General features: G+C 48.3%; 1 protein-coding gene across 9 annotated transcripts in view; it reads right to left on the minus strand.

Moving 5' to 3' along the window:
• LOC125622836 (rap1 GTPase-activating protein 1-like) overlaps positions 1–21013 on the minus strand; it is a 72161-nt gene extending 51148 nt beyond the window's left edge. For 2 of the 9 annotated variants that reach the window (XM_075120033.1, XM_075120031.1), the window contains exons 1-4: positions 20846–21011; positions 17750–18345; positions 11947–12040; positions 11403–11438 (exon numbers count right to left, since the gene is read on the minus strand). In XM_075120033.1, coding sequence (XP_074976134.1) covers positions 11403–11438; positions 11947–12040; positions 17750–17793 — 174 coding nt within the window. In that variant the 5' untranslated portion in view covers positions 17794–18345; positions 20846–21011. Of the gene's footprint in view, positions 1–11402; positions 11439–11946; positions 12041–16212; positions 17721–17749; positions 18346–20845 lie in introns of those variants that run through there. The other 7 variants (XM_075120028.1, XM_075120024.1, XM_075120041.1 and 4 more) reach the window with 5 other exon arrangements.
• Between the last annotated feature and the right edge of the window lie 293 nt (positions 21014–21306).

Raw genomic sequence — 21306 nt, forward strand, 5'->3', positions numbered from 1 at the left:
TCAATTGAGACATACATAAATAGTTTCTTGTAGCACCCCCAAAGTTCTGGTGCTGTACAAACATATAGAAAAACACAGACCCTGCCCCCAAACTCCCACAACCTAAAAAGACAAACAGAAAAAAAGAAAGGGTGCACCAAAGTGCCAAAGGTGATGAACAGCACAACTTGATAATGTAGATGTTTCTGGGATAGGCCCGATTTTCCTTCTCTAGCCATCATTAGCTGACTGATTTCTTTTAGACATCACAGAAGGACTTTAGGAAGGACTTGACCATGGAGAAGAGAGTGGCTTTGAGGATGAGCTCCTGGAGGGTGCTCATGTACAAGGAGCAGTGTGGAAGACATGGAGATGGTTGTGGGAGAAGCAGACAAATGAGATGCTGATGTTGACATCATTGCAGATGGGGTGAAGGTGGCACCATCAAAGATAAAGGCAGATGAGAAGGGAGGACAGGGTTATGCAGGCTCTTGAAAAGAAGGCTCATCTCATTTTGGTGACTGAAATCAGATTTACTTGCTTTTTACTCCTGTTAGCCTTCCAGAGCCAGCACAGCTCAGAGACCATGAGCTGAAGTTTATCCTATCTGTGCATTAGCCATGGAATTGGCTACCAAGTTCCACCTGTGCAAACTCACTGAAGACAGTGGAGTCACACAGGTATCACTCATGGCAGGGTATTCTGGCAGAATCTTTACTGCTAGTGATGATGTTTGAAATGGAAAAAAGCCTAGCTTCATTCTCAGATCCCAGAGGGAATTTTCAGTTATAAACAACATCATTTAACCTATAAACTGAGCACATCTAATAAGGTGTGGCCAAATTAATTTCCATCCAGAGTTACACTGAGATGACATTAAGACTGTAAAAGTACTCAACGATCAGGAAATGCCAAAGTTGAGGTTGGACATGCACTTTACCCCAGTGCACACATATTACATTACAAGCTTTAGTTACATATTCACATGCTATTTTTCATATAATATCATATACTACACTATTTTGGTACAGTCTCAGGTACAATTTATAATATTTTGAATTCCTCTTTAATTGCACTAATTTAATTGTCATAACAGTCCAATTTATCTTTATAAACTTGGGCCCAAGGTGCCTGCTGATGGAAACAGATTTGGCTCCATTGATTTCAATTACATCTAGAAAAACTTTGGTCTTTACACCTTTTATTGACAGTTTCCCTCTATCTACTGTGTACATTGTAATAATAGTCAGTCACAGCTATAAATTTCCTTTTCAACCGCCAGTAGAGCTGCTTCAAATATCTTTTAAAAGTGAAAAAAAAATGCTGAAATTAGTTTTGTTTTGAAGGGTTTCAAATGAACCCATTTTCCATTTTTTTAAAAAGTTTATCTTCTGTTGTTTTGCTTTCTTTCTCTGTTAATTTTTTTTAAAAATTCACTGTGGGATTTTCAACAGTGCCTATGTCCCTCACTTGTGCTCCCTAAATCTCTTGGGTGCTTTTGAAAATCCAAGCTTCAATTTTCAAAAACTAACTGGGGAAAAAGGAAAAGAGAAAAGAATGGGAAAAAACAAAAATGGAAAAATAGTAAATGAAAAATATTTTTTAAAAATCACGAGATATAGTGAAAACTTTCACAAAAAATGAAAATTTTGCTACATATTTTAATTTTAAAAAGGTAATTTTTCTATTAAAAAAGCTGTGTATTCAAAAATTTTGACCAGCTCTATCCAGCAGCATATCTTTCCTTAGTGCAATTCTGGGGATGAGGCAGTTAACTACAATGCTAATTTAGCTGCACACATGCACAGTAGTCTTCATTACATGCAACAAAGAAGCTAATTTAGCTGCAAAAATCAGGTGGCCTATATATGCCAGCAAATTCTCACCAGCTTTCTGTGTGGTTATGCACAATCTTTGGCACATAAGTCTAAGAACAGTGGATGAAATCCCCTTCATAAGAAGGGCTGCACTCTAGGCAGCCATTAGTGTGCTAGAGTTTAGGAGCCAGGCTGGAGGGGAACCCATACTTTATAATGACAGGTTTCAGAGGAACAGCCGTGTTAGTCTGTATTCGCAAAAAGAAAAGGAGTACTTGTGGCACCTTAGAGACTAACCAATTTATTTGAGCATGCGCTTTCGTGAGCCACAGCTCACTTCATCAGATGTGTACCGTGGAAACTGCAGCAGACTTTATATACACACAGAGAATATGAAACAATACCTCCTCCCACCCCACTGTCCTGCTGGTAATAGCTTATCTAAAGTGATCAGCAGGTGGGCCATTTCCAGCACAAATCCAGGTTTTCTCACCCTCCACCCCCCCACACAAATTCACTCTCCTGCTGGTGCTAGCCCATCCAAAGTGACAACTCTTTACATAATCAAGTCGGGCTATTTCCTGCATAGATCCAGGTTCTCTCACTTCCCCCAAGAACCTGGATCTATGCAGGAAATAGCCCGACTTGATTATGTAAAGAGTTGTCACTTTGGATGGGCTAGCACCAGCAGGAGAGTGAATTTGTGTGGGGGGGTGGAGGGTGAGAAAACCTGGATTTGTGCTGGAAATGGCCCACCTGCTGATCACTTTAGATAAGCTATTACCAGCAGGACAGTGGGGTGGGAGGAGGTATTGTTTCATATTCTCTGTGTGTATATAAAGTCTGCTGCAGTTTCCACGGTACACATCTGATGAAGTGAGCTGTGGCTCACGAAAGCTCATGCTCAAATAAATTGGTTAGTCTCTAAGGTGCCACAAGTACTCCTTTTCTTTTTGCGTATACTTTATAATGTGCACTTGAGCTAGGCAAAGAGCTCTGCATGTCCTTCCAACACAGAGTTGCATAAGACCTTCACTCACGTACAGCATGTCCTTCCATAGCTATGAGAAAATCTTCTGCAAAGTGTACTGTGCCATTTTCAAATCTTTTCTCCCACCTCTGGCTGAAGGAGGAATTAAATCTGTCCTCTCATATCACCGGCAAGTGCTCTAACCACTACAATAAAAAGTATAAGGTGGGGAGCAGTCACCTCCACCTCCAGCCACTTTGTGTGGCAGAAGGCAGGCCCAGTTGTGGACTGCTAATGGAGCTAGGCTCCTAAATCCAGCTTGTCAGGAGGCACTTGAGAGGGGTGGGACTTAGGACACACCCTTCTCTTTGGCATCTCCCATTGGCTAGCTTAGGCAATTCCCCATCTAGTGCGCTGGCATTTGTGAATCACATTCCGAGGTTCCTCTCTCTTTCCAAGTATTGTACAGGTCCCTAAGGGCTTGTCTACATATATAGCACTGCTGCAGTACCTCTGGTGAAGACGCTCAATGCTGACGGGCATATGCCGATGGGAACTCTCACCTCCATGAAAGGTGATAGCTATTTATGGGTATGTCTACACTACGAAATTAGGTCGAATTTATAGAAGTCGTTTTTTTAGAAATCGGTTTTATATATTCGAGTGTGTGTGTCCCCACAGAAAATGCTCTAAGTGCATTAAGTGCATTAACTCGGCGGAGCGCTTCCACAGTACCGAGGCTAGAGTCGACTTCCGGAGCGTTGCACTGTGGGTAGCTATCCCACAGTTCCCGCAGTCTCCGCTGCCCATTGGAATTCTGGGTTGAGATCCCAATGCCTGATGGGGCTAAAACATTGTCGCGGGTGGTTCTGGGTACATATCGTCAGCCCCCCGCTCCCTCCCTCCCCCCGTGAAAGCAAGGGCAGACAATCATTTCGCGCCTTTTTTCCTGAGTTACCTGTGCAGACGCCATACCACGGCAAGCATGGAGCCCGCTCAGGTAACCGTCACCCTATGTCTCCTGGGTGCTGGCAGACGTGGTACGGCATTGCTACACAGTAGCAGCAACCCCTTGCCTTGTGGCAGCAGACGGTACAGTACGACTGGTAGCCGTCATTGTCATGGCTGAGGTGCTCCTGGTTGCCTCTGTGAGGTCGATCAGGAGCGCCTGGGCAGACATGGGCGCAGGGACTAAATTTGGAGTGACTTGACCAGGTCATTCTCTTTAGTCCTGCAGTCAGTCCTATTGAACCGTCTTATGGTGAGCAGGCAGGCGATACGGACTGCTAGCAGTCGTACTGTACCATCTTCTGCCAGGCAGGCAAGAGATGAGGATTGCTAGTAGTCGTATTGTACCATCTTATGCCAGGCAGGCAAGAGATGAAGATGGCTAGCAGTCGTACTGTACCATCTTCTGCCGAGCAGCCATGAGATGTGGATGGCATGCAGTCCTTCTGCACCGTCTGCTGCCAGCCAAAGATGTAAAAGATAGATGGAGTGGATCAAAACAAGAAATAGACCAGATTTGTTTTGTACTCATTTGCTTCCCCCCCTCCCCTGTCTAGGGGACTCATTCTTCTAGATCACACTGCAGTCACTCACAGAGAAGGTGCAGCGAGGTAAATCTAGCCATGTATCAATCAGAGGCCAGGCTAACCTTCTTGTTCCAATAAGGACAATAACTTAGGTGCACCATTTCTTATTGGAACCCTCCGTGAAGTCCTGCCTGAAATACTCCTTGATGTAAAGCCACCCCCTTTGTTGATTTTAGCTCCCTGAAGCCAACCCTGTAAGCGCCCCTCCCAGCGTCAGAGCAATGGCAAACAATCGGGCATCTGAGAGTGCTGTCCAGAGCAGTCACAATGGAGCACTCTGATGGGGCTAAAACATTGTCGCGGGTGCTTCTGGGTACGTGTCGTCAGGCCCCCGTTCCCTCCCTCCCTCCGTGAAAGCAAGGGCAGACAATCATTTCGCGCCTTTTTTCCTGAGTTACCTGTGCAGACGCCACACCACGACAAGCATGGAGCCAGCTCAGGTAACCGTCACCCTATGTCTCCTGGGTGCTGGCAGACGCGGTACGGCTTTGCTGCACAGTAGCAGCAACCCATTGCCTTCTGGCAGCAGACAGTGCAATACGATTGGTAGTCGTCCTCGTCGTGTCCGAGGTGCTCCTGGCCACGTCGGCTGGGAGCGCCTGGGCAGACATGGGCGCAGGGATTACATTTGGAGTGACTTGACCAGGTCATTCTCTTTAGTCCTGCAGTCAGTCCTATTGAACCGTCTTATGGTGAGCAGGCAGGCGATACGGACTGCTAGCAGTCGTACTGTACCATCTTCTGCCAGGCAGGCAAGAGATGAGGATTGCTAGTAGTCGTATTGTACCATCTTATGCCAGGCAGGCAAGAGATGAAGATGGCTAGCAGTCGTACTGTACCATCTTCTGCCGAGCAGCCATGAGATGTGGATGGCATGCAGTCCTTCTGCACCGTCTGCTGCCAGCCAAAGATGTAAAAGATAGATGGAGTGGGTCAGAACAAGAAATAGACCAGATTTGTTTTGTACTCATTTGCCTCCTCCCCTGTCTAGATCACACTGCAGTCACTCACAGAGAAGGTGCAGCGAGGTAAATCTAGCCATGTATCAATCAGAGGCCAGGCTAACCTCCTTGTTCCAATAACAACGATAACTTAGGTGCACCATTTCTTATTGGAACCCTCCGTGCAGTCCTGCCTGAAATACTCCTTGATGTACAGGCACACCCTTTGTTGATTTTAGCTCCCTGAAGCCAACCCTGTAAGCCATGTTGTCAGTCGCCCCTCCCTCCGTCAGAGCAACGGCAGACAATCGTTCCGCGCCTTTTTTCTGTGCGGACGCCATACCAAGGCAAGCATGGAGGCCGCTCAGCTCACTTTGGCAATTAGGAGCACATTAACCACCACACGCATTATCCAGCAGTATATGCAGCACCAGAACATGGCAACGCGATACCGGGCGAGGAGGCGACGTCAGCGCGGTCCCGTGAGTGATCAGGACATGGACACAGATTTCTCTGAAAACATGGGCCCTGACAATGCATGCATCATGGTGCTAATGGGGCAGGTTCATGCTGTGGAACGCCGATTCTGGGCTCGGGAAACAAGCACAGACTGGTGGGACCGCATAGTGTTGCAGGTCTGGGACGATTCCCAGTGGCTGCGAAACTTTCGCATGCGTAGGGGCACTTTCATGGAACTTTGTGACTTGCTTTCCCCTGCCCTGAAGCGCATGAATACCAAGATGAGAGCAGCCCTCACAGTTGAGAAACGAGTGGCGATAGCCCTGTGGAAGCTTGCAACGCCAGACAGCTACCGGTCAGTTGGGAATCAATTTGGAGTGGTCAAATCTACTGTGGGGGCTGCTGTGATGCAAGTAGCCCACGCAATCAAAGATCTGCTGATATCAAGGGTAGTGACCCTGGGAAATGTGCAGGTCATAGTGGATGGCTTTGCTGCAATGGGATTCCCTAACTGTGGTGGGGATATAGACGGAACCCATATCCCTATCTTGGCACCGGAGCACCAAGCCGCCGAGTACATAAACCGCAAGGGGTACTTTTCGATAGTGCTGCAAGCTCTGGTGGATCACAAGGGACGTTTCACCAACATCAACGTGGGATGGCCGGGAAAGGTGCATGATGCTCGCATCTTCAGGAACTCTGGTCTGTTCAAAAGCTGCAGGAAGGGACTTTATTCCCAGACCAGAAAATAACTGTTGGGGATGTTGAAATGCCTATATGTATCCTTGGGGACCCAGCCTACCCCTTAATGCCATGGCTCATGAAGCCGTACACAGGCAGCCTGGACAGTAGTCAGGAGCTGTTCAACTACAGGCTGAGCAAGTGCAGAATGGTGGTAGAATGTGCATTTGGACGTTTAAAGGCGCGCTGGCGCAGTTTACTGACTCGCTTAGACCTCAGCGAAACCAATATTCCCACTGTTATTACTGCTTGCTGTGTGCTCCACAATATCTGTGAGAGTAAGGGGGAGACGTTTATGGCGGGGTGGGAGGTTGAGGCAAATCGCCTGGCTGCTGCTTACGCGCAGCCAGACACCAGGGCGGTTAGAAGAGCACAGGAGGGCGCGGTACGCATCAGAGAAGCTTTGAAAACCAGTTTCATGACTGGCCAGGCTACAGTGTGAAAGTTCTGTTTGTTTCTCTTTGATGAAACCCCCCGCCCCTTGGTTCACTCTACTTCCCTGTAAGCTAACCACCCTCCCCTCCTCCCTTTAATCATTGCTTGCAGAGGCAATAAAGTCATTGCTGCTTCACAGTCATGCATTCGTTATTCATTCATCACACAAATAGGGGGATGACTACCAAGGTAGCCCAGGAGGGGTGGTGGAGGAGGGAAGGAAAATGCCACACAGCACTTTAAGCACAGCACTTTAAAAGTTTACAACTTTAAAATTTATTGAATGACAGCCTTCTTTTTTTTGGGCAATCCTCTGTGGTGGAGTGGCTGGTTGGCCGGAGGCCCCCCCACCGCGTTCTTGGGCGTCTGGGTGTGGAGACTATGGAATTTGGGGAGGAGGGCGGTTGGTTACAGAGGGGCAGCAGTGGCAGTCTGTGCTCCAGCTGCCTTTGCTGCAGCTCAACCATACACTGGAGCATACTGGTTTGGTCCTGCAGCAGCCTCAGCATTGAATCCTGCCTCCTCTCATCACGCTGCCGCCACCTTTGAGCTTCAGCCCTGTCTTCAGCCCGCCACTTACTCTCTTCAGCCCGCCACTTACTCTCTTCAGCCCGCCACCTCTCCTCCCGGTCATTTTGTGCTTTCCTGCACTCTGACATTATTTGCCTCCACGCATTCGTCTGTGCTCTGTCAGTGTGGGAGGACAGCATGAGCTCGGAGAACATTTCATCGCGAGTGCGTTTTTTTTTTCTTTCTAAGCTTCACTAGCCTCTGGGAAGGAGAAGATCCTGTGATCATTGAAACACATGCAGCTGGTGGAGAAAAAAAAAGGGACAGCGGTATTTAAAAAGACACATTTTATAAAACAGTCGCTACAGTCTTTCAGGGTAAACCTTGCTGTTAACATTACATACATAGCACATGTGCTTTCGTTACAAGGTCGCATTTTGCCTCCTCCCACCGCGTGACTATCCCCTCAACCTTCTCCCCTCCCTGTGGCTAACAGCGGGGAACATTTCTGTTTAGCCACAGGCAAACAGCCCAGCAGGAATGGGCTCCTCTGAGTGTCCCCTGAAGAAAAGCACTCTATTTCAACCAGGTGACCATGAATTATATCTCACTCTCCTGAGGATAACACAGAGAGATAAAGAACGGATTTTGGTTGAATGCCAGCAAACATACACTGCAATGCTTTGTTCTACAGTGATTCCCGAGTACGTGTTACTGGCCTGGAGTGGTAAAGTGTCCTACCATGAAGGACGAAATAAGGCTGCCCTCCCCAGAAACCTTTTGCAAAGGCTTTAGGACTACATCTAGGAGAACCGCAAATGCCAGGGCAAAGTAATCCTTTCACATGCTTGCTTTTAAACCATGTATAGCATTTTAAAAGGTACACTCACCAGAGGTCCCTTCTCCGCCTGCTGGGTCCAGGAGGCAGCCTTGGGTGGGTTCGGGGGGTACTGGCTCCAGGTCTAGGGTGAGAAACAGTTCCTGGCTGTCGGGAAAACCGGTTTCTCCACTTGCTTGCTGTGAGCTATCTACAACCTCCTCCTCCTCATCATCTTCTTCGTCCCCAAAACCTACTTCCGTATTGCCTCCATCTCCATTGAAGGAGTCAAACAACACGGCTGGGGTAGTGGTGGCTGAACCCCCTAAAATGGCATGCAGCTCATCATAGAAGCGGCATGTTTGGGGCTCTGACCCAGAGCGGCTGTTCGCCTCTCTGGTTTTCTGGTAGGCTTGCCTCAGCTCCTTCAGTTTCACGCGGCACTGCTTCGGGTCCCTGTTATGGCCTCTGTCCTTCATGCCCTGGGAGATTTTCAGAAAGGTTTTGGCATTTCGAAAACTGGAACGGAGTTCTGATAGCACGGATTCCTCTCCCCAAACAGCGATCAGATCCCGTACCTCCCGTTCGGTCCATGCTGGAGCTCTTTTGCGATTCTGGGACTCCATCATGGTCACCTGTGCTGATGAGCTCTGCATGGTCACCTGCAGCTTGCCACGCTGGCCAAACAGGAAATGAGATTCAAAAGTTCGTGGTTCTTTTCCTGTCTACCTGGCCAGTGCATCTGAGTTGAGAGCGCTGTCCAGAGCGGTCAGAATGGAGCACTCTGGGATAGCTCCCGGAGGCCAATACCATCGAATTGTGTCCACAGTACCCCAAATTCGAGCCGGCAATGTCGATTTAAGCGCTAATCCACTTGTCAGGGGTGGAGTAAGGAAATCGATTTTAAGAGCCCTTTAAGTCGAAATAAAGGGCTTCATTGTGTGGACGGGTGCAGGTTTAAATCGATTTAACGCTGCTAAATTCGACCTAAAGTCCTAGTGTAGACCAGGGCTATGTCAGCAAAAGAAACTCTCCTGCCAACATAGTGCTGTCCACACCAGCATTTATGTCGGTGCAACTTATGTCGCTCAGGGACACAGCTTATTCGCAGCTTGTCATAAATTATGCCGACATAAGTTGTAGTGTACACATAGTCACAGACTATGTCTACACTGGCACTTTTGTTGCTAAAACTTTTGTCGCTCAGGGTTGTGAAAAAACACCCCGTTGAACAACAAAGGTTTTAGCAATGAAAAGTGCCGGTGTGGACAGCACTTCGGTGGCGGGAGCCGCACTCCCATCAACAAAGCTACCGCCTCTCGTTGCGGGTGGTTTTATTTAAAGAGTGGCCACACAGTGCAGCTTACAAAGGCGTGGCTGCAGCAGCACAACTGCACTGTTATAAGGTGTGCTGTGTGGACATAGCCTAACTCAGGCTTTGTGAATCACAATGTTGTTCCTATGATTTTCTAAATGCCTAAAAGTTAGGCATTACAACGCTTAGCCCTGGTCTACACTACAAACTTATGTCAGTATAACGACGTCGCTCAGGGATATGGATTTTCCACACCTAAGAGCGACATAGTTATACCAACTGAACTTCCAGTATAGACAGCGCTATGTTGATGGGAGGGCTTCCCCCGTCGACATAGCTACTGCCTCTCAGGGAGGTGGAGTACCTACGCCGATGGGAAAGCATCTCCCGTTGGCATAGGTAGCGTCTTCACGAAGTGATATAGTGGCGCAGCTGCACTGCTGCAAGTGTAGACAAGTCCTTAGAGTTACAATGCTTATGTCCCTTTCTGGATCCAGGCTACTATCAAAGTGCTGCATAATGCACTATTATTACTGAATATAGCTCAATACTTTGCACCTGGAAACACCATAAATATTATGTCAGTTTATGGGACAATTAATTTCCAATTTAACTTGTACTTTTCCATTTAGAAAAGGGCTGATAGCTGAAGGTCAGATTTTGCCACCTTTACTCACACTGAGTCATTCCTTACTCTGCAAATAATCCCAGTAACACTGTTCACAGAGTAAGGTGCTACTCGTCATGCATGAAGGTGGCAGAACCTGCCCCTTACAGCTCAGAGGTGTATACATATAAATACTGCACACAACTTCTCACTCACTGAGGGCTAGCAGGTACCTTTAGTTACAGTCCTGAGTATGGGGTGGCACATAGATGCAGGAGAAGCACTGGGAAGAGAAGCACAATTCTTCTCTGAATTCCTCTCTTCTATTGCAGCAGGGAGTTATTTATTATACTGTGTTTCAGTGTACAGCATCTTCTCCCTTATGGCCTAGCCAGCTCTACTGCCTAGGCAATTAGATTGTAAGCGCTTTCAGGCAGGGTCTGTCTTTTTGTTCTGTGTTTGTACAGCACCCAGCACATTGGGGTCATGGTTTACAAATGGGGCTCCTAGGCACCATGGTAACACAAATTAATAATAAATGATAACATATGTGGGGGTGGAGCCACCCAGTCCCTTTCCCTCCCCTACTTGCAGGGAGTGTACTGGAAGTGCAACGCCTGTTCTCCCTGCTAATGCTGCACCAGCTAAGCAGTAGTCATTAGTATTCACTACCATCAATTTGATTTAGTTGGGGATTGGTCCTGCTTTGAGCAGGGGGTTGGACTAGATGACCTCCTGAGGTCCCTTCCAACCCTGATATTCTATGATTCTTTGATCAAGTAAAGGAGTTTCTCAAGGGACATCCTTCTAACACAGCCACCCTGATAGACTATCTCAGTGAAGTACAGTGATCACCCTTAAAAATATATAAGGGGCAGAGTTAAGGTTTCACATTAGCTTTGGCATTTTCTGACATTTGAGTGCTGAACTCTGCACCGTTAGTGTTCTCTAAGGGACATATATTTGTATTTAAACTAATTGTGGGTGCACCCCCACATTGTTTGGGCCCCTGAACCTGAGGGAGTGACAGTGAAGCTACACTACCAGAGAGTTGGAAGGGGCTGGGTAGAGCCAAGAGAGTCAAGACTGGGAGAGCAGACCAGTCAGGACTGAAGGGCACAAGTGAAGCTGCTGTGAAGGTGCAGGGACAGGACAGGAATAGGAGCTAACAATGATCAGTTACCAGAAATTAAGGATCCCAAATACTGCTCCTCACCTGCATTTTTTCAATCATTTCAAACAAATCCACAGTCTGTGAAGAGAAAAGGATGACATAGAAAGAGATCTGACATTTCTATGAGAGAGAATGTCATCTGCAGTAACACCAGCTATGACAAAAATCACAAGGGTCCTCATGCTTCAGGGCAGAAATTATTCATCTGCTGAAGTCAGGAAAGGAATCCCTCTCCCTACATGGATGGCACAGTACTGAACAACTGGCCAGGTGCATTGTTTTCACCTTGCACTGTTAAAGGCAGAATAACAGCCTGATCTGGTATTGGATTAGCCAGGATTCTGGACTAGATGGACCATTAGTTGCATCTGAGTGGCCAAGATAATGGCCTGCTCTGTTATGTCAAGAGACGGGAAGTTAAACTAGATGGACCAGTTTCTAGGGCACTCACTGAGAAATACATATCTGTGCCGACAATACACCCCCTCACCCCCCCGTTTGTAATGCACATTGCCTGCTTCTCTCCCCTGTTCTCAGATGCTCTAGGCATATTTCCATTCTGGACAGGGAGGATGCAGCTCCTTACCTTGTTGTGAACAGCAGGGGTAAGTGCAGTCTGGGGGTCCTGGACAGGAGAATCTAGAATGTCACTAATGCAGCGCCCCACTTCATCAGATCTCCTGAAGGGAGACAATCACCATTAACCATTATAGCAGTGGTTCCCAAACTGGGGTTTGTGAACCCCTGGGGGTTCGCAGAACGTTACAGGGGGTTCATCAGAAAAATTTCACTAATGGCAGCCAGAGGACCCTGGGCATTGGAAGCAGCAGGTGGGACCCGGTTGCAGGGCAGACAGCCCGAGCCCCAGGGAGAGCGGAGCCGAGCAGTTGGGGCTGGCAGCCCAAGACCTACCTTTGTCAGCGGGGGAGCCGGCCGCCCGAACCCCAGTGCTCTGTGTAGGGCTGGCACCCTGAGCCCCAGGGAGAGCGGGGCTGGGCAGTTGAGGCTGGCAGCCCAGGCTGGCAGCCCGAGCCCCAGCACTCAGCAGGACCTGCAGCCCGAGCTCAGTGGAGCTCAGTTGACTAGGGTGGTCAACGGGGTCCAGCAGCAGGAGCCCCACAGATTGCGGAGTGCCGAGTGTGGAGGAAATTTAAACTTAAATCCCTGGAAATATTTATTTTTAGGAAGGGGTTTATGAGATTTCACAATTTAGTGAAAGGGGTTCACGGGCTGTTAAAGTTTGGGAACCACTGCCTTATAGCATCCAGGATGCCAATACTCATAACGGTCTCTCTCAAAAAGTGCCCGGGCCTCCCTTCTCACAGTCGCTGATCCCTCCTTCCCCACCCAGCAAGAGACTCCTGGTTCACTTATCCCCTGCACCCCTCTCAGATGTGCCTCTCCCCCACTCCCTGCCACTGGATCCCTCTCTCTGCCCACCTGCACCAGCTCCCCACAATTCCCTTTCCTGTGCTTATACATGGTCGGCCAAACCACTTCCCTGCTCTGGGCTCCTGATCCAATGGCTGGGTTGCAGTGACAAGATGGGTAGGTCCTAGATGGAACAAATGCTGGGAAGTGGGGAGGGTTTCCAACAGCGGGGACAGGACCCACTCTGGGATCAGGACTAGCCTCTGATCTATTAAAAACTGTCAGGTTCCCAGGAATCAGCCACCTTGAGACTGATCAGTATCTGAAGAGCTAAAAGCCCTTGGAGTCACTGATACCAGAACCTAAAGACAGACCCACTTGCTACAGCCTTGCTGCCAGACCCAGGGATGGGAATATGCCCGAGCCAGGGCAAGCAAAGAAGAAAAGCAGGGGTCAGAACGATCACTGCTAAGGGGGTGAGCAGAGCAGAGCAGAGGAGGGTCTGCTGCCTTGTAAAGTTGCCAACTGTCACAAATTTATCATGATTTTGGCCCCTGCTACAGGCCATCTTGTGCTGATATGAAGAGCTGCAGTCATCATGCAATCTGGGGGAAGAAAAATCAAACAGCAACCCTAACGATGTCTAGCTGTCTAAGGGAAGCTGTATTATACTGCAAGCTCAGCTGACAGCATCCATAAGGTTTAGCCCCAGCACTGTTACTAGCAGCTGTTAGCATTTCTGTGCCATTCACAATACTTATTAAAGGCCAAAGTTGGTGAGAGAGAGAACTATTGTTTCACAGGTAACAGAGGCTACACAGTCAGAGCTGGGAATAGAAGCCAGGTCTCTAATGTAACAGTGTCCACTTTGTCATAAGAAAAGGAGTACTTGTGGCACCTTAGAGACTAACCAATTTATTTGAGCATGAGCTTTCGTGAGCTACAGCTCACTTCATCAAGTGAGCTGTAGCTCACGAAAGCTCATGCTCAAATAAATTGGTTAGTCTCTAAGGTGCCACAAGTACTCCTTTTCTTTTTGCGAATACAGACTAACACGGCTGTTACTCTGAAACCTGTCACTTTGTCATACAACATTGCAGAAAGGACATGCAAAAGTAAGTAGTTATATAACTCATGCTAACACAGTGTGGCTCTGTGTCCCCCTCTAGTAGCTAAACCACACAGAGGTTTAGGACTCTCCTGCTATTTCCAAGCTAAGAGCTCTGTAAAAGGTTCATGCTTTAACACCAGTGGTCCCAGGTTCATACCGCACAGATGACCCAAACAGGGGTGGTGTTTGTTGTTACATTTCTCTATGCTGTCTGTAACCACCAGGGCACAAGCAGCTCTGAGGGCCAAGAATCCTGATGCCCCACATTCTACTGCTGTCTCATGAGTACTGGTGCAACCCACTGGCAATGTGCATTTGGTGTCTGACTGTGGGCTGTTCCACATAGAGGGTAACGGCATGCTTCCCCCATTAGTTACTCCTATAGCTGAAGTAGAGGAGATCTGTGTTGTGCATCTGAAGGTTGAAACCCTACTAATGACACAAATGGGAGTAAAACAATATAAAAGTTACTCTAAAGAGTCTGAAGTAATTGTTGGTATGTCTATATGCAAACCACTGTAGTTAATTTGAATGTTGTGCTAATCATTTTATTTTTTATTTTTTGTACTTGGTTAATGGGAGATGCTCCTTTAAGAACAGGGCCAGGCAAACAGTGAGATCTGAGACTGACAGCACAGTGGGGGCGATTTACACCGTGAGTCCAGAGAGCAGACGACTCTGCCTGTGTAAACTCCAAAAGAGATCAGAATTTCATTTAATAAACTCATCTCTCCAGAAAGAAGTCTCATTCTCAAAGATGCAAGATTAGTGCTTTTGCAAGAATGAATGCCTCAGTCCTTTGTAATGCAGTATAGACTCAGAACCTTCCACCTGCCGATCACCAGTTTGAATCCTTCCTTGCTCAACAAGGATTAAAAGTTGTTCCCATCTAATGGATCTTCAGTGGCCCCTCTATGAGATGAGTCTGGCTGAGTCCCAGTTACAAACTCATCACATCACAAACTCACCACCAGGCTTTGCACTCAGTTGTAAGCTCTTGGGGCCAGGGACTGTCCCTTACTGTGCAAATGGAAAATGCATAGCACAATCAGACCCCAGTTTTGGCTGGATCCTCTAGTAAGAGCTCCTTCAGCAAAATCACCTACTTTACTAAGCATCTGCCAGGGTTGGCAACAAGACAAACACATTGCAGGTGGGCAGGGGGAATAAATAAATAAATAAATAAATAAATCAATCAGAAGACAGGACAAAAATGGGACTTAAACTTTTAAAACAAATTTCATGATTTTTGGGAGACTGACTCATGAATTCTGAGCTTTGGGGCTTTGCAGTACTGCAGGCCCACAAGGAAGGACCATTTCTCTGCATATGTGTTTGTAGGAGAATAAAAAAAACTTCTACCCCCAACGAGCGGCATTAGCTTTGTTGGCAGGAGCACTCTCAGAACAGAAAAACAGGAACCCACCCCTGGAATTATTTTCACTATCTACTGCTTACATTTTAAATAGAAAAGTAGCCAGGCAGTCCTGACCTGCAGCATGTGCTACTATTCCAGTCCTTCAATCTCCACATTCAGCCCTGAAATCCTGTGGAAGACCCTTTACAGCCCTCTCAGCTATCCATCTCCATATATACTCTGCCAGTGCTTCTCCATCCTGAAAATAAAACCTGCACATCCACTTTGACAGATGTCACAAGCCCTTTAATTCCCCATTCATAGGAGTGATTTGTTGCTCTCTGGAAGGGAAAGTATCCAAATCCTCATGAAATTATTCTCATAGGGGCTCATGGTTAAAGGGTGCATGTGGCTATCTTGAAGGCTCTTCGTGGGCTCAGGAGTCCAGCCCGGGGCAGAAACAACACTGTGTGACTTCAGGAACTAATCAAATGGCCATGAATAGCAAATTACAGATAACTTAATGTAATAGCCATGGCTAGTAGCTGGCAAGTGACCCTCTTAAGCTGAAGTATGTTCATGGGAACTGTTCCTTGAAACATTTAGAAGAATCACCAAATTCATAAGAATTTGGATCTGTCTGTAAGTAATTCACAGCCAGAAAACAGCTCTGAAGAAATCAAATAAAATGTTTGCTGAGGATCATTTGTCTTGACCTGCAGCAGCCCTTGCTATTCCAGTCCTGGGCCTCTCTCCAGTACCCAGCTCTGCCAATCATGCTCTTCGGGGGTTTGGTGATCACGTCCTAATCACAGCACCAGAGCATGTAGTAGCTGGAGCTTTGCATTCCCCACCACTGCATCACAGATTGATTCCTGAACTCCAAAGGAAAGAGAGCAAGATAAAGGTAGAGACAGTGAGAGTGTGCAGCTGCCAGTGATAAGGCTAACACTCTAGCTCAGTGGTTCTCAACCTATTTACCACTGTAGGCCTGTAGCAAAGGGACAACTCACCGGCGTGGCCCCTCCTGCTGGTCATCTTGGGAATTAGCTCAACTGCAGCTCCAGAACGCCCTCTGTTGGCCGGTGTCTTGCCTGTCTCAGGCCTTGTATCCCTCCCACACCCCAGTGTCCCTTACCCTGGGGTTCTGCCCACTGCAGTACCCCCACACTCTGGGTCTCCCCTCCTAGGAGAACCCCCAACCCTCTAAGCCCACCTTGCCTCAGTGGCTACTGCCAGTCATCATCTAGCTCCCTTTCTCTGGGGCAAACTGCAGTCTGTAATGGCCACTCATCATTGGCAAGGAGTTAGGACCAGCTGCCTCTGCCTGTTCCCAGGCTGCACCTTTATAGCCCCAGTACCTTTGTAGGCCTTCACCAAGGCCTGCAGCCTGGGGGTTTACCAGGCTGGAGCTCCCCAGCTCCCTTTGCCCTTTTCCCCAGCACTGCTCTGCTTCAGGTACCCTGCTCCCAGGCACTGTTCCCTCTAAGCTGTGCATGTGCGCGCACACACACATATCCTAAACCCCACACACAGCAAAACACCACGCACACAAAAATTTGCACAGAAGAAATTTTTTGCACACATGTCAAAAATTAGAGAGAACATTGCTCCCAGACTGCTAGCCCTTACCACTCCAGGGCTAGAGTGAGACTCCTCACAGCTCCTGGTCCACAGTCCTCTTTATCCAGGCCAGCTGTGGCCTGATTATGCCAGCCACACCTGGGGCCAACTACCTCACCAGCCTCCCTCAGCTGTTCTTAATCCCTTTTACCTTGGAGTGGGGCAGCCACCTCACTACAAGGCCACATATGTGGCCCACAGTGTGTTATGTGGACTGCATCCAATATTACCTGTATGGCCCTGAGGATGTCATATGGGCTGCAGCGCTGTGCTGATTGGACCTCAAGCGGCCTACAAACCATAGGTTGAGAACCACTGTGTCCTCATTCTTTGTCTAGGATTTCCTTTAAATGCCTCAGCCTCCTTTTGCCTCAGGAACAGACAGAGAAGGCCTATTGGGTCACCTGGCCAACTGGCTAAACACTCACTCCAAGCTCTGTCCGTCATTTGGTCCACATCTGTGGTCCATGCTCTTCAGGCACACCGGGTGTTACACTGTTCTGCTCTGGAAGGAGAAGTCCTGAGGAAAATGCACCTAACCTCAAACACCCATCGCCATCTCCAGAAACATCAGAACTGCGTCTCCTTCTAAGGGGAGGGAGGGAGGAGGGAAGATATTGAAGTCTCAGCCTTTGAAGGAGAGCTCATCCTGAAGAAAACAATCAGTCACTCCCCCACTCTAGCCCACAATCCACACAGGCCTGGGAAAGCCCTCTCTCTGCTGGAGAAAGGAGAGGAAGTTGTCCCAATATCAGAAGGATGGAGATAAGGCTGGGGTGATGGAGCAGAGATGCACATGTGAATTTCCCTGGAGGTTTCCCTCTCTAGTTTTAACCTACTCCCAAAGCTTTGCCAGGGTTCTGGTAGGAAGAGGCTGCATAATACAAGGTCCGTGAGAGGGAGCCAGGGGCTGGTACAGGTACATACCCTCCATAGGCTCCGAAGGTGAAACTGCGCTTCCGAGAAAACATTCTCTACTCTTCTCTCTGCTAAAGGTGGATTCCTGGCTCTCCTGCTTGCCAGCTTCCTCTCCTCCCGTCTCGGCATGCAGCTGGGCACAGACTCACCTCCCCATCTCTAGAGGGCACAGGCTTCCTCCTTTGCCCCCCCAAGTCCCAACCCCCACCTACTTCTCTTTCCCGAGACACACTTCAAATGAGAGAAAGGAAAGAGCTGCTCACAGCTAGGACCGAGCATGAGCCACATGAGGGCAGGAAGCTCCCAGGGAGACACTGCAGGACACACTGTGAGCAGCAGAGATTGAAAGTGGCAGAGAGAGATTGAGAGACTGAGAAACAGGATGCAGGGAGAGAGCAGAAGTTAATGTGAGACGTGGGTACTGTTCCTTCTCCATGGCTTGGAAAGCTCAGCTCTCTCCGCACATCCTCTCCTGCCAGGCTGTTGAGATGAGGACCTCCAGGAAGGGGAATCTCAGGTGGGAGCAAGAGAGGGACCTGATGATTGGCTGAAGCATTTCAGGGGTTCCCAGAATTTTCTGCCAGTGGGTAAAGTAGCAGCTGAACCTGAGAAGGGAAGAAGAGTCCCCTATTTACCTCCCCTCTTCTAAAGTAGGGTCTGTCCCCCCAGCCAGCTTGCCATACCCTACAGGAAGAGAGGGTCACAGGAGCAATCCCGTACTGCCTCCCATTCCCTACACAGGGAGGAAAAGGCTATACCAACCCCTTCTAGCTCTACCCCCTCTAGGCAGTAAATAATACATAATGCAGAGACTTGCCATAAAATCTCTCTTGTGAAATGTCTAGCCATTGGAGTGTGCAAGCTATTGCATGGGGCATTTCAAACCTTTGGGGGAACAGACTCTCCCAGGCCTATCCACATTTCTTTGCTTTCACATCAGTATAGATTCTCCATCCTGGCACTACCCCCCACCCCACAGACATACACACAAAGTTGTGTTTACCTGTCTGTGGCCCTGCTGCTTGGGGACTTGGAGCCCTTTCAGATACATTTCCTCTCTGCCCCCATCTCTTCCCCTTGCTATGTGAGTCCCAATGCCACAAAATGATGTAATGCTCTGTCACCACATAACATCAAGACCTGTGACAGCAGCCACTACAGCTGGTGAGCTCCCTCGCTCATCTTGAGCTACTTTAATCACTGGGGGAGAAAGAGAAAGAAAGAGAGAGTGGCAAAGAGTGAAAGGAGAGACAGAGAAAAAGAGAATAAAAAGGAAGACAAACGGAGATGGGAGGAGGAGCCGTAAAGAAAAGAAAGTCACAGAGGGGTAGGAAGGAGCAGAGGAAATGAGAAGGTAGGAGAGAGTATAGCCGCATATACTATACAGGAAATACCAGATATAGATGGGGTAGAAAGAAAGAAAGAAAAGATGAGAGGGGTGGTATAATGCCTGTTGGGGACATGAGTGTGGGAATGCTGTTCTACTGCCTCCAAAATGTTCTTGTCATGAAAGGCCAATGGAATTGCAAGTGACCTGGCTGTGCATCATTGTCCAGATCAAGCACAGATCTCCCCACAAGCAACTCCCATCTCATAATGCTGGAAACATACAGAGAAGAGAGGGCAAAACAAGTGACGAAAGCTAGCTAGTGTGCCTTCCCAACACTTCAGAGCTGAACCTGAGGCATCACATACAATGAGGAGCTGAATAGGCTGGCTGGAAGCTTTAGGACCCATCAAGAATAGATCATGGCTGTGCTCTCTGTCCCTCCATCTCTGTTGCTGGGGAATGAGAGGAACGGTGTACTCACAATTACGGGAATTTCTGAGTGGGAAGGGGAGATTAGCTAAACTAGAACAAAAAGGGAGCATATGGGAAATGAAATTTGGACAGGTGAAGGGTCTTGTACTCTGAGAAGTCCCTCAGGGGGAGTGTAGGTTAGAGCTCTCTTATTACTGGTTCTCTAGGTAGGTTAGGCCTGGCTTTCATTTCACTGCATCACAACTTTACAGAACCAAAGTACACACCCCAATATACAACTGAAAAACAGCTCCCGCTGCAACTCAGCACCCACAGGTCCCCAGCACACAATCTAGTTACAAACAGCCTCTCTCCTCAAACAAGCCTCACTTCAACATGTAGTCACAACTCCCTGGCACTCGCTGTCCCTCAGTATACTACTAATCCACAACCACTCTTAACAACCGCTACCCTCAACTTGCACTCAAGACAAAAATTGCCTGTGGGTATGCACTGAATAAAATGATGCCACCTGACTGTATGGGCACATGCATCCAGTTGTGTGAATGGGTATGTTTCAGGATGTATGGTCAGCGTGTTAGGTCATTCATTCTGAATATGTATAGGTTTGAGCTGGAAAGGTTTGGATTTAGTCTAACACAAATTGATCTCGGCACCATCAGTCTATTAATTTAGTCACTGTAAGCACGTCTGACATGAGACATGAGCTCACAGAAGGGAATGCATGCACAGGAAGGCACAGGCAGTCACACAAACATAACCCCTCAGATTGTAAACTCGTCCGCACAGAAACTGTCTCCCTCTGGATTTATTAATACTGCACAACCTTAATAAATCAGCAAACAGTGCAGCCACACACACACACAGCAACACACAAAGCCACATCTGCACACACAGTTGCACACAAGCATGTACACACCAACGCAGACACACACACACCAACACACACAGTCCCCTGTTCCAGTTCCAGATGTGCACAGGTGGCACCTCCCACAGTCCATCTGGGTTCAAGATTTGATGCCATGAGGTTGGCAGGATAAAGGTGAGGTCCCTCAGACAAACCCCTTTAACCCCACTCCCTCTCCGCCTGTCCAGTGTCTCTGTCTCAATCCCTCTCCACATAGCCTACCACGTTCTCTGCCTCTGGCCAACCATCCCTGCCTCTCTGCGCACTGCATTACAGCACACTTTCTTTACAAAATACCCCAGAGCCACCTCCCCCTTGTAACTGAAACTCCCTTAGTCAGCCCCCTGCCCAGCTGCCTCTGCCCCCCCGGATCACAAAACACATTTAATTGGCATTGCAGGAGGGGAGAGAATGAAGAGCAGCTACGCCCCCCTACCTGAGCTAAGCTCTCTCATCCCCGGCTGATGAGCGGATGGAGACACAGGGAGTCCAGCTGCTCCCGCATACGCTCCCCCCTCCTCGCGCTATCAATTATTCAAGTAGGTTGCAGTGTCTTCTTCCTCTTGCTCTCTCTGTCTTGCCCTCCCCTTCCGCTGCCCCCACCTGCGGAGAGAGGGAGTAGAGCGGTCACACTCCACACCAAAGAGATCCTCCTTCAGGGGAACAGCCCCGCCTGCTGTGCTCTTATACCGGGAACGTGGATCCTAGGGAAAGGGGTCAGTTTGGGGACTGGTCTTGCAAACCTTCCAGGGTTGTGCTGGAGTCTCCAGGAACTAATCTGTATTTAAAGATTATGTCGTGTGATAGAACCACCAGGAATATGTCCAACCAAAACTAGCAACCCTATCAGGAACTGGTATATTCACAAGGCAGGTACAGCACTGGCAGTGGTACCTT

The sequence above is a fragment of the Caretta caretta genome, chromosome 1 (genome assembly GCF_965140235.1).
Source record: "Caretta caretta isolate rCarCar2 chromosome 1, rCarCar1.hap1, whole genome shotgun sequence".
In the NCBI taxonomy this organism is placed as follows: Eukaryota; Metazoa; Chordata; order Testudines; family Cheloniidae; genus Caretta; species Caretta caretta.